Source organism: Salvelinus alpinus, chromosome 8, assembly GCF_045679555.1.
Source record: "Salvelinus alpinus chromosome 8, SLU_Salpinus.1, whole genome shotgun sequence".
In the NCBI taxonomy this organism is placed as follows: domain Eukaryota; kingdom Metazoa; phylum Chordata; class Actinopteri; order Salmoniformes; family Salmonidae; genus Salvelinus; species Salvelinus alpinus.
The window spans coordinates 1,974,789-1,989,295 of record NC_092093.1 but is presented as its reverse complement, the minus strand read 5'-3'; the positions used below and the strand labels follow the sequence as shown (position 1 = coordinate 1,989,295).

Here is a 14,507-nt window from a genome sequence, read left to right as displayed (position 1 = left end):
CTAGGTTTCTTCCTAGGTTTTTGCCTTTCTAGGGAGTTTTTCCTAGCCACCGTGCTTCTACACCTGATTTGCTTGCTGTTTGGGGTTTGAGGCTGGGTTTCTGTACAGCAGTTTGAGATATCAGCTGATGTAAGAAGGGCTTTATAAATACATATGATTTGATTTGATTTGAAGTAGTGTCAAATGCCATTTGTAGAGGGTTTAGGGTTAAATAGTGTAAATGCCATTTGTAGAGGGTTTAGGGTTAAATAGTGTTAAGTAGAAGCAGCTAGTATATGGGAGGGTGATACACCTGAATGGCTCAATCTGTCCACACACACACACACACACACACACACACACACACACACACACACACACACACACACACACACACACACACACACACACACACACACACACACACACACACACACACACACACACACACACACACACACACACACACACACACACACACACACACAGGATCAAATACAACTATTGAATAATTTAAGAGCAACCAGATTCCCCTGAAGTCACTGATCTACCTGTCTACCTCTATACTAGCTCCATACCCTCTGTTACCTCTGGCTCTAGTCTACCTCTATACTAGCTCCATACCCTCTGTTACCTCTGGCTCTAGTCTACCTCTATACTAGCTCCATACCCTCTGTTACCTCTGGCTCTAGTCTACCTCTATACTAGCTCCATATCCTCTGTTACCTCTGGCTCTAGTCTACCTCTATACTAGCTCCATACCCTCTGTTACCTCTGGCTCTAGTCTACCTCTATACTAGCTCCATATCCTCTGTTACCTCTGGCTCTAGTCTACCTCTATACTAGCTCCATACCCTCTGTTACCTCTGGCTCTGGTCTACGTCTATACTAGCTCCATACCCACTGTTACCTCTGGCTCTAGTCTACCTCTATACTAGCTCCATATCCTCTGTTACCTCTGGCTCTAGTCTACCTCTATACTAGCTCCATACCCTCTGTTACCTCTGGCTCTAGTCTACGTCTATACTAGCTCCATACCCTCTGTTACCTCTGGCTCTAGTCTACCTCTATACTAGCTCAATACCCACTGTTACCTCTGGCTCTAGTCTACCTCTATACTAGCTCCATACCCTCTGTTACCTCTGGCTCTAGTCTACCTCTATACTAGCTCCATACCCTCTGTTACCTCTGGCTCTAGTCTACCTCTATACTAGCTCCATACCCACTGTTACCTCTGGCTCTAGTCTACCTCTATACTAGCTCCATATCCTCTGTTACCTCTGGCTCTAGTCTACCTCTATACTAGCTCCATACCCTCTGTTACCTCTGGCTCTAGTCTACCTCTATACTAGCTCCATACCCTCTGTTACCTCTGGCTCTAGTCTACCTCTATACTAGCTCCATACCCACTGTTACCTCTGGCTCTAGTCTACCTCTATACTAGCTCCATACACACTGTTACCTCTGGCTCTAGTCTACCTCTATACTAGCTCCATACCCACTGTTACCTCTGGCTCTAGTCTACCTCTATACTAGCTCCATACCCACTGTTACCTCTGGCTCTAGTCTACCTCTATACTAGCTCCATACCCTCTGTTACCCCTGGCTCTAGTCTACGTCTATACTAGCTCCATACCCTCTGTTACCTCTGGCTCTAGTCTACCTCTATACTAGCTCCATACCCACTGTTACCTCTGGCTCTAGTCTACCTCTATACTAGCTCCATACCCACTGTTACCTCTGGCTCTAGTCTACCTCTATACTAGCTCCATACCCTCTGTTACCTCTGGCTCTAGTCTACCTCTATACTAGCTCCATACCCTCTGTTACCCCTGGCTCTAGTCTACGTCTATACTAGCTCCATACCCTCTGTTACCTCTGGCTCTAGTCTACCTCTATACTAGCTCCATACACACTGTTACCTCTGGCTCTAGTCTACCTCTATACTAGCTCCATATCCTCTGTTACCTCTGGCTCTGGTCTACCTCTATACTAGCTCCATACCCTCTGTTACCTCTGGCTCTAGTCTACCTCTATAGTAGCTCCATACCCACTGTTACCTCTGGCTCTAGTCTACCTCTATACTAGCTCCATACCCTCTGTTACCTCTGGCTCTAGTCTACACACATTATTAATGACAGAGAGATGGACTGATAGAGATGTGGAATAGTCAGATCATAAAATATTCATCCGGAATTCGAGAAATACACATGGTTTTTATAATAGGAATACAGTTCAGTGAATACATTAAAAACAAATGTTAATAAAGAGACTGATAATGAGAGAGTTAACCCATACAGTACTGTAGAGACTGATAATGAGAGAGTTAACCCATACGGTACTGTAGAGACTGATAATGAGAGCGTTAACCCATACAGTACTGTAGAGACTGATAATGAGAGAGTTAACCCATACAGTACTGTAGAGACTGATAATGAGAGCGTTAACCCATACGGTACTGTAGAGACTGATAATGAGAGAGTTAACCCATACAGTACTGTAGAGACTGATAATGAGAGCGTTAACCCATAAAGTACTGTAGAGACTGATAATGAGAGAATTAACCCATATTGTACTGTAGAGAATGATAATGAGAGAATTAACCCATACTGTACTGTAGAGACTGATAATGAGAGAGTTAACCCATACAGTACTGTGATGGTGCTGTAGAGACTGATAATGAGAGAATTAACCCATACAGTACTGTAGAGACTGATAATGAGAGAGTTAACCCATACAGTACTGTGATGGTGCTGTAGAGACTGACGATGAGAGTTAACCCATACTGCACTGTGATAATGCTGTGGAATGTTCTACCTGGTTCTACCTGGTTTTACCAGGTTCCACCTGATGACATCACTCAAGAGCGCCTTGTTCATGGTAAACCGTAATCCTTTGGCACTATAGACCAGTAGCTGGTTTACATGTGGATCTCTTCCTGACCTAGTCACCAGGATGAGTCGGGTCTGTCGTTCACAGTCACAGAGCAGCAATAGTCCCATTGAGCAGTATGTCTGTGGCTCCACATGCATACTGTTAATGTGAATGTGATGTCCAATAGTGGAATTCCTTGACACGTGCTGAGAAGTGGAGAAGTAACGAGGTTCAATATTCTACAACGTGGCTGTGCAGACACTGACACGAGTTGGACTCTGTAGAGGGATTAACACCTTAGTCAACAGAGTCAGTAGGGTCTCTGTCGGTCAGTAGGACAGTAGGGGTCTCTGTAGGTCAGTGGCGTCTCTGTCGGTCAGTAGGGTCTCTGTAGGTCAGTGGGGTCTCTGTAGGTTAGGGTCAGTAGGGTTAGGGTCTTAGGTCAGTAGGGTCTCTGTCGGTCAGTAGGACAGTAGGGGTCTCTGTCGGTCAGTAGGGTCTTAGGTCAGTAGGGTCTCTGTAGGTTAGGGTCAGTAGGGTCTCTGTAGGTTAGGGTCAGTAGGGTCTCTGTAGGTCAGTAGGGTCTCTGTAGGTCAGTAGGGTCTCTGTAGGTTAGGGTCAGTAGGGTTAGGGTCAGTAGGGTCTCAGTAGGACAGTAGGGGTCTCTGTAGGTCAGTGGGGTCTCTGTAGGTCAGTAGGGTCTCTGTAGGTCAGTGGGGTCTCTGTAGGTCAGTAGGGTCTCTGCGGGGCTGCTGGGAGCAGAGGGAGGTTCAGGTCAGCTACTCGACGCTGTAAGGACTGACGCAGCTGAACCGAGTTACGCTTCACTCTTCCTCCTCCTCCTCCTCCTCCTCCTCCTCCTCTCCTCCCCCTCTCCTGGCGAAGGCTCTTGATGACAAGAGCATGCTGTCTATGGGAGGGGAAGGCCGGGGGTTTGGACCCGTTGATCAGCAGCCCTGTGGTGCCCTGCGGCCGTACCATGTGGCCCACCCATGTGACCTTCCCCCCCCTTCCTCCCCCGCCTCCCTCCTTCAGCCCAGCATTCCGTAGCGGGGCAGTTTGGGCTGTTTCCATGGCGCCTGCCAGGTGTTCTCTGTCCGAGGGGCGAGCCTCCGTGGTCTCCAGGGTCATTCTGGGAGATATAGAAACTCCGCCCTTCGTCTCCGAGGAGTAGAACGTCTGCAGCTTCTTTAGCCGGTCATTGTTGCCGTGGCGACGATGGTGAACGCGGTCATCGTGACAACCGTCGTGGTCGTCGTCGTGGAGGTGGCTGTTGTCGAGTTCCGCCCCATCGGAGTGTACGGTTCTGAGCGCGTGTGATGGACGGACTGGACGGACCTGTACAGAGAGTGGCAATATAAGACAGGAGATGGACACTAAAGAATAAAGTGATGACATCAGACAGGAGCTGGACACTAAAGAACAAAGTGATGACATCAGACAGGAGCTGGACACTAAAGAATAAAGTGATGACATCAGACAGGAGCTGGACACTAAAGAACAAAGTGATGACATCAGACAGGAGCTGGACACTAAAGAACAAAGTGATGACATCAGACAGGAGCTGGACACTAAAGAACAAAGTGATGACATCAGACAGGAGCTGGACACTAAAGAACAAAGTGATGACATCAGACAGGAGCTGGACACTAAAGAATAAAGTGATGACATCAGACAGGAGCTGGACACTAAAGAACAAAGTGATGACATCAGACAGGAGCTGGACACTAAATAATAAAGTGATGACATCAGACAGGAGCTGGACACTAAAGAATAAAGTGATGACATCAGACAGGAGCTGGACACTAAAGAATAAAGTGATGACATCAGACAGGAGCTGGACACTAAAGAATAAAGTGATGACATCAGACAGGAGCTGGACACTAAAGAATAAAGTGATGACATCAGACAGGAGCTGGACACTAAAGAACAAAGTGATGACATCAGACAGGAGCTGGACACTAAAGAATAAAGTGATGACATCAGACAGGAGCTGGACACTAAATAATAAAGTGATGACATCAGACAGGAGCTGGACACTAAAGAACAAAGTGATGACATCAGACAGGAGCTGGACACTAAAGAATAAAGTGATGACATCAGACAGGCGCTGGACACTAAAGAACAAAGTGATGACATCAGACAGGAGGTGGACACTAAAGAATAAAGTGATGACATCAGACAGGAACTGGACACTAAAGAATAAAGTGATGACATCAGACAGGAACTGGACACTAAAGAATAAAGTGATGACATCAGACAGGAGCTGGACACTAAAGAACAAAGTGATGACATCAGACAGGAGCTGGACACTAAAGAATAAAGTGATGACATCAGACAGGAACTGGACACTAAAGAATAAAGTGATGACATCAGACAGGAACTGGACACTAAAGAATAACGTGATGACATCAGACAGGAGCTGGACACTAAAGAATAAAGTGAAGACATCAGACAGGAGCTGGACACTAAAGTACAAAGTGATGACATCAGACAGGAGCTGGACACTAAAGAATAAAGTGATGACATCAGACAGGAACTGGACACTAAAGAACAAAGTGATGACATCAGACAGGAGGTGGACACTAAAGAACAAAGTGATGACATCAGACAGGAGCTGGACACTAAAGAATAAAGTGATGACATCAGACAGGATCTGGATACTAAAGAACAAAGTGATGACATCAGACAGGAACTGGACACTAAAGAACAAAGTGATGACATCAGACAGGAACTGGACACTAAAGAATAAAGTGATGACATCAGACAGGAGCTGGACACTAAAGAATAAAGTGATGACATCAGACAGGACATTAACGAAAATCTATGGAGAAAAGGACCATCTCCTCTCACTGTTAAACCCTGGATACAGATGACTGCAACACCTACATTCATCTATAAAAATGCCCATCCTGTGAATTTGCAGAAATCCACCAATGTGTAACTCAACGCAGTATCGCAGGCTCGTACACAGGATGGGCATTTTGCATAGCTAGCTCCGTTCTTGCATTGCCTACATACGTAGGGTGTAAATGATGCTTTAGCTGTTACATCAACTCATCTGTTAATAAAGATTTTAGTGGCAGTGAGCATGGATGGGGTCAATTCCAGAAGTACACTGAAACCCCAATTCCAGCTCCCTTCAATTATTTTCAATGAGGAACATTTGGAATTGAAATTTGGTTTCCTTTCTGAATTGATAGAATCGAAATGGAATTGACCACATTCCTGATACATAGCAAACAACATTCTGAAGAGCTTGACCAGTCTGACCTGGCCTTCTCTGGTTGGTTCCAACAGGCGTGGCAGGGGGGCGGAGTCACACAGCTTGGAGGCAGAGTTTTTAGGAGGTGTGAGATGGACCAGCTCTCTGTCCCCGAACACAGAGACTGGAACACAGAACAGAGAGACTGGAACACAGAACACAGAGACTGGAACACAGAACACAGAGACTGGAACACAGAACAGAGAGACTGGAACACAGAACACAGAGACTGGAACACAGAACACAGATACTGGAACACAGAGACTGGAACACAGAACAAAGAGACTAGAACACAGAACAGAGAGACTGGAACACAGAACAGAGAGACTGGAACACAGAACACAGAGACTGGAACACAGAGACTGGAACGCAGAACAGAGAGACTGGAACACAGAACAGAGAGACTGGAACACAGAACACAGAGACTGGAACACAGAGACTGGAACACAGAACAGAGAGACTAGAACACAGAACAGAGAGACTGGAACACAGAACAGAGAGACTGGAACACAGAACACAGAGACTGGAACACAGAACAGAGAGACTGGAACACAGAACACAGAGAGTGGAACACAGAACAGAGAGACTGGAACACAGAACAGAGGGACTGGAACACGGAACAGAAAGACTGGAACACAGAACAGAGAGACTGGAACACAGAACAGAGAGACTGGAACACAGAACACAGAGACTGGAACACAGAGACTGGAACGCAGAACAGATAGACTAGAACACAGAACAGAGAGACTGGAACACAGAACACAGAGACTGGAACACAAAGACTGGAACACAGAACAGAGAGACTAGAACACAGAACAGAGAGACTGGAACACAGAACAGAGAGACTGGAACACAGAACACAGAGACTGGAACACAGAACACAGAGACTGGAACACAGAGACTGGAACACAGAACAGAGAGACTGGAACAAAGAACAGAGAGACTGGAACACAGAACACAGAGACTGGAACACAGAGACTGGAACGCAGAACAGAGAGACTGGAACACAGAACAGAGAGACTGGAACACAGAACACAGAGACTGGAACACAGAGACTGGAACACAGAACAGAGAGACTGGAACACAGAACACAGAGACTGGAACACAGAACAGAGAGACTGGAACAGAGAACAGAGGGACTGGAACACGGAACAGAAAGACTGGAACAAAGAACAGAGAGACTGGAACACAGAACAGAGAGACTGGAGCACAGAACACAGAGACTGGAACACAGAGACTGGAACGCAGAACAGAGAGACTAGAACACAGAACAGAGAGACTGGAACACAGAACACAGAGACTGGAACACAGAGACTGGAACACAGAACAGAGAGACTAGAACACAGAACAGAGAGACTGGAACACAGAACAGAGAGACTGGAACACAGAACACAGAGACTGGAACACAGAACAGAGAGACTGGAACACAGAACACAGAGACTGGAACACAGAACAGAGAGACTGGAACACAGAACAGAGGGACTGGAACACGGAACAGAAAGACTGGAACACAGAACAGAGAGACTGGAACACAGAACAGAGAGACTGGAACACAGAACACAGAGACTGGAACACAGAGACTGGAACGCAGAACAGAGAGACTGGAACACAGAACAGGGAGACTGGAACACAGAACACAGAGACTGGAACACAGAGACTGGAACACAGAACAGAGAGACTAGAACACAGAACAGAGAGACTGGAACACAGAACAGAGAGACTGGAACACAGAACACAGAGACTGGAACACAGAACAGAGAGACTGGAACACAGAACAGATAGACTGGAACACAGAACAGAGAGACTGGAACAGAACAGAGAGACTGGAACACAGAACACTGAGACTGGAACACAGAACAGAGAGACTGGAACACAGAACACAGAGACTGGAACACAGAACAGAGAGACTGGAACACAGAACAGATAGACTGGAACACAGAACAGAGAGACTGGAACAGAACAGAGAGACTGGAACACAGAACACTGAGACTGGAACACAGAACAAAGAGACTGAAAGACAAAACACAGAGACTAAACACAGAACACAGAGACTAAACACAGAACACAGAGACTGGAACACAGAACACAGAGACTAGACCACAAATCACAGAAACTAAAACACAGAGACTGAAACACATAACACAGAGACTGGAACACAATGACTGGCACACAGAATACAGAGACTAGAAAACAGAACATACAGATTAAAACACAGAGACTAAAACACAGAGACCGGAACACAACACAGAGACTGGAACACAACACAGAGACTAAAACACAGAGACTGGAACACATAACACAGAGACTGGAACACAACACAGAGACTAAAACACAGAGACCGGAACACAGAACACAGAGACTGGAACACAACACAGAGACTAAAACACAGAGACTGGAACACATAACACAGAGACTGGAACACAACACAGAGACTAAAACACAGAGACCGGAACACAGAACACAGAGACTGGAACACAACACAGAGACTAAAACACAGAGACTGGAACACATAACACAGAGACTAGAACACAACACAGAGTCTATAACACAGATACTAGAACACAGAACACAGTAGCATCGGACACAGAAGTGTAACAAAGTTATGGTTTGGTGACCCAAGTCTTGGTCGTGTGTGTCCTACCTTCAGGAAACAGTGTGATGGCGACCTCTTCATCAACGAGGGGCGTGGGGCAAGGGGAAGGGAGGCAAGGGGGGAGAGAGGTGGAGGAGGGGCGGGTCTCTGTGGGAGGGTCTTCCGGTCTCTTCTTGTTGCTGAGACATTCCTCCTCTGTGGACTGTGGTTGGCTCCTCGGGGGCCGGCTGGACTGCTTAGAGACCTTCTCATTGGCTGGCTCAGTCTACAACACAGTGATTGGCTGAGCCTTGGTACCTGCCGTAGAGCTGTAATATCTACAATGTGTAATATTGTATAGTATAATTTAGTAGTACAAAGAATGTAGTATTTTTACCTGTTGCTGCGTCCTGTGGTGTTGCTCTTCTATAAAGTATACCATATGTGTAGTGTATTATACAGTTTAGTATATAGCATTATAGCGTAGTATATAGTATTATAGTGTGGTATATAGTAGCATAGTGTAGTATATAGTGTAGTATATAGCATTATAGCGTAGTATATAGTATTATAGTGTGGTATATAGTAGCATAGTGTAGTATATAGTGTAGTATATAGCATTATATCGTAGTATATAGTATTATAGTGTAGTATATAGTAGCATAGTGTAGTATACCGGATCATGGTGTAGTATCGAGTGTAGTATATAGTATTATAGTGTGGTATATAGTAGCATAGTGTAGTATATAGTGTAGTATATAGTAGTATAGTGTATTATATAGTATTATAGTGTAGTATATATTATCATAGTGTAGTATATAGTATCATAGTGTAGGATATAGTGTATGGTAGTATATCGTATTATAGTTTAGTATATAGTGTATAGTAATATATATTATCATAGTGTATTATATATTGTATAGTGGTATGTAGGTTCATAGTGTAGTATATAGTGTATAGTGGTATATATTATCATCGTGTAGTATATAGTGTATAGTGGTATATATTATCATAGTGTAGTATATATTGTATAGTGGTATATATTATCATAGTGTAATATATAGTGTATAGTGGTATATATTATCATAGTGTAGTATATAGTGTATAGTGGTATATATTATCATAGTGTAGTATATAGTGTTTAGTGGTATGTAGGTTCATAGTGTAGGCTATAGTGCATAGTGGTATGTAGGTTCATAGTGCAGTATATAGTGGTATGTAGGTTCATTGTGTAGTATATATTATATAGTGGTATGTATTATCATAGTGTAGTATATAGTGTATAGTAGTATATATTGTAGTATTATAGTGTAGTACATAGTGTGTAGTAGTATATAGTATCATAGTGTATTATATAGTGTGTAGTAGTATATGGTATCATAGTTTAGTATATAGTGTACAGTAGTATATAGTATCATGGTGTGGTATATAGTGTATGGTAGTATATAGTATTATAGTGTAGTATATAGTGTATGGTAGTATATAGTATTATAGTGTAGTATATAGTACACAGTGTTATATGGTATCATAGTACAGTATATAGTGTATGGAGTATATAGTATTATAGTGTAGTATTTAGTGTACAGGAGTATATAGTATTATATTGTAGTATATAGTGTACAGTATTATATAGTATTATAGTGTAGTATATAGTGTACAGTGTTATATGGTATCATAGTGCGGTTTACAGTGTATAGTAGTTTATAGTATTACAGTGTATTATATGGTATCATAGTGTAGTATATAGCGTACAGTATTATATAGTGTCACATTGCAGTATATAGTGTATGGTAGTATATAGTTTAAAAGTGTAGTATATCGTGTACAGTATTATATGGTATCATCGTGCGATATATCGTGTACGGTAGTATATAGTATCATAGTGTAGTATAAAGTGTATGGGTGTATATAGTATTATAGTGTAGTATATGGTATCATAGTGCGGTATTTGATTCAGGGTAACTGTACTTATTAACCCTACCAAAATCTAAGTTTAGTCAGGTTTAGTTTAGTCAAGTTTAAAATCTAAGTTTAGTCAGGTTTAGTTTAGTCAAGTTTAAAATCTAAGTTTAGTCAGGTTTAGTTTAGTCACGTTTAGTTTAGTCAGGTTTAGTTTAGTCAAGTTTAAAATCTAAGTTTAGTCAGGTTTAGTTTACTCAAGTTTAAAATCTAAGTTGAGTCAGGTTTTGTGGTTTCAAGTTTAGTTTAGTCAGGTTTACTTTAGTCACGTTTAGTTTAGTCAGGTTTAGTTTAGTCAGGTTTAGTTTAGTCAAGTTTAAAATCTAAATTTAGTTCTAACATACTCTCCTAATTTTTGTAAGAAAAGTGTAGATAAAATGAAAGATTAATCATGCAAAGTTTTGACTTTACTTGTATTTTTATATATAACAATGCAAGGTTAATTTAACAGTTAAATAAGACAAAATGCATTTAAAACGTCAGCTCGGAATGCCTGAAATCTATTGTCTTGTTGCTACTGTGTGACTGTGACATTCATGCTAGCATGAACATTATTTTTATTTTCATTTGGCAAGAAATATTAATGAATGCTCATGAAATATGCTATCATGTGCACATATCATTACATTAATCTCTTAATTTTACATAACGTATGATCACTTTTTTGAGAAAGCACAAAAATAAAAATGTCTTTATCTGACGGTAGTCACAAAACACAAACGTTTTTTTGCAGCTTTGAAATTGGCCACTAGTGAGAAGTTACACATAACGGTCAAAAACGTAATAATAAAAAAAATAAAATAAAAAAAAAATTACAATCCAAATATGGAAGTCTTAATAGGTACACTTACCCTTCCTCTTGCAGTGCCCTGGCTGCAGGGCTGCTCTTCTATAAAGTATATATTATGTGTAGTGTAGTGTAGTGTGGTGTATAGCAGTAGATAGTATCATGGTATGGTATAGTATGGTATAGTATAGCACAGTATGGTATAGTATAGCATTGTGTAGTATAGCACGGTATGGTATAGTATAGCATTGTGTAGTATAGCACGGTATGGTATAGTACATCATGGCATAGTACAGTATGGTATAGTATGGTGTATCACAGTATAGTATAGTATGGCACAGCATAGCATAGTATGGTATAGTATAGTATAGCACCGTATAGCATAAGATAGTCTGGTATAGTATGGTATATCCCAGTATGGCATGGTATAGTATAGTATGGTATAGAATAGTATGGTATAGTATAGTACGGTATAGTATGGCATATCATGGCATAGTATAGTATGGCATGGTATAGTATAGTACGGTATATTATAGTACAATATAGTATAGCATAGCATGGTATAGTATAGTGTGGTATAGTATAGCACAGTATGGTATAGTATAGTATGGTATAGTACAGTATAGCACGGCATAGTACATTAGGTTATAGTATAGTATGGTATGGTATAGTATAGTATAGCACAGTATGGTATAGTATGGTATGGTATAGTATAGTACAGTATAGCATGGCATATCACATTAGGTTATAGTATAGTACGGTATGGTATAGTATAGTATAGCACAGCATAATATGGTATGGCATGGTACAGTATGGTATAGTATGGTATAGGATAGTATGGTATGCTATAGAATGGCATGGTGTAGTATGGTACAGTATAGTATAGCACAATATAGCATAATATAGTATGGTATAGTATAGTACAGTATAGCATGTTATAGGATATCACGTATTAGTACAGCACAGTGTAGTATGGTATAGTATGGCCCGGTATAGTATGGCATGGTATAGCATAGTATAGTACAGCTTAGTATGGAATAGTATAGTATAGTATAGTAAAGTACTGTATTATATTATATTTACATCTTGCTGTGTCCTGGCTGCAGGGTTGCTCTTCTATAAAGTATATAGTACGTAGTGTAGTGTGGTGTATAGCAGTAGATAGTATCATGGTATGGTATAGTATGGTATAATATAGTATGGTATAGTATGGTATTATATTTACATCTTGCTGTGTCCTGGCTGCAGGGTTGCTCTTCTATAAAGTATATAGTATATAGTATGTAGTGTAGTGTGGTGTATAGCAGTAGATAGTATCATGGTATGGTACAGTATGGTATAATATAGTATGGTATAGTATGGTATTATATTTACATCTTGCTGTGTCCTGGCTGCAGGATTGCTCTTCTCTCTCCAGGTGGTTTTCCTGGGCAGGTTCCATTCACTGGTGTCCAGCTTCTGTCACACACACAACAAACAATACACACACTGGAGCTGTGTGTGTGTGTGTGTGTGTGTGTGTGTGTGTGTGTGTGTGTGTGTGTGTGTGTGTGTGTGTGTGTGCGTGTGTGTGTGCGTGTGCGTGTGCGCGTGCGCGTGCGCGTGCGTGTGCGTGTGTGTGTGTGTGTGTGCGTGTGTGTGTGTGTGTGTGTGTGTGTGTGTGCGTGTGTGTGTGTAGGTCCCAGATAGCACATTTGGTTTCTTGGAAGTTGTAGGAGCGTATGTTTTTAGTTTCACATTGGTTGTGGGAATGAAGCGAAACGTTTCCTAACCGGTAAAACTGAAGGTTTTTTTCTGAGAACAGAAGTGAGAGTTTTGAAAGAGTTTTGCTGATGCCGAGAACGGAATGTACATGTTTTTAAATAACATTCTTAGAACGTTCTCTGAATGTTGCAAACGTTTCATAGTGGTTTTTATGGAACGTTTTCTTAATGTTCGCAGAGCAATTTGAGAACATGACATTACATAGAACCACGAGGAAACCTGTAGGAAACGTTAGGGTGAAGTAGTGAACGTTGTTTCTTAACGATCTCTGAAATATTGGAGAACGTTCCCGATGTCAAATTGAAATTAAATTTAACCATGTTTGAACAATCATGAAACGTTCTGTTTTCGTAATGAAATACCAACAACAAAGGAGTTTCTTAAATGTGGTGAGAATGTTCCACGGCCAGGCTACTATCTTGCACTATTCCCAGAACGTTGTGAGAAGGATGTATGCTAAATAACCATAGGATAACCACGCTCTCACCAAGCCGTAATAAACACATGGTTCTCAGAACGTTATATGTTAGCTGGGGTGTGTGTACTATAGACCTTGATGCCTCTGGCCCCTTTCTCTCCGCGGGTCAGTTTGCTGAGCAGCAGCTGATAGGAGGCCAGGATGGCAGAAGGCCTGTTATTGGTCAGCATGGTGGTGACATCACTCAGACTGTAACCCAGATACTCTGTCATGTAGGACAGCACCGATTGGTTCAGATCCTCAGGACGCAGCCTGGAGACAGAGACGGAGACACACAAAAGAACGCACACAGACACGTGTAACAGTATAACTTTAGTACGTCCCCTCGCCCCGACCTCGGGGGCGAACCAGGGACCCTCTGCACACATCAACAACTGACACCCACGAAGCGTCGTTACCCATCGCTCCACAAAAGCCGCGGCTCTTGCAGAGCAAGGGGCAACACTACTTCTAGGTTTCAGAGCAAGTGACGTAACTGATTGAAACGCTACTAGCGCATACCCGCTAACTAGCTAGCCATTTCACATCCGTTACACATGTACACACACACACACACACACACACACACACACACACACACGCACGCACGCACGCACGCACGCACGCACACACACACACACACACACACACAGTTGATGGTTTTCAAATCTGGAAAGGGTGCCTAGAGGCAGATCCTGAAGAGATGACAAAGAAATGCTGTGGTGAGCAAAGTGTGTGTGTTTCACGGTGTGTTTGAGAGGAAACTAGAGGCTGCTATTGGCCTGACTCTGTTAGCTCTGAGATCGCCTCCAAAACTGACTCAACTTAGGAATGACTCGTGCAAGTGCAA

At 42.4% G+C, this 14,507-nt stretch overlaps 1 protein-coding gene across 1 annotated transcript in view; it reads right to left on the bottom strand.

Moving 5' to 3' along the window:
* Positions 1-2,175: 2,175 nt before the first annotated feature.
* Positions 2,176-14,507, bottom strand: part of LOC139583836 (hormonally up-regulated neu tumor-associated kinase) — a 67,860-nt gene continuing 55,528 nt past the window's right edge. The window contains exons 10-14 of the mRNA XM_071415369.1: positions 13,753-13,930; positions 12,811-12,894; positions 8,760-8,976; positions 6,127-6,242; positions 2,176-4,191 (exon numbers count right to left, since the gene is read on the bottom strand). Of these exons, the coding sequence (XP_071271470.1) occupies positions 3,583-4,191; positions 6,127-6,242; positions 8,760-8,976; positions 12,811-12,894; positions 13,753-13,930 (1,204 nt within the window). The 3' untranslated portion in view covers positions 2,176-3,582. The remainder of the gene's footprint in view (positions 4,192-6,126; positions 6,243-8,759; positions 8,977-12,810; positions 12,895-13,752; positions 13,931-14,507) is intronic.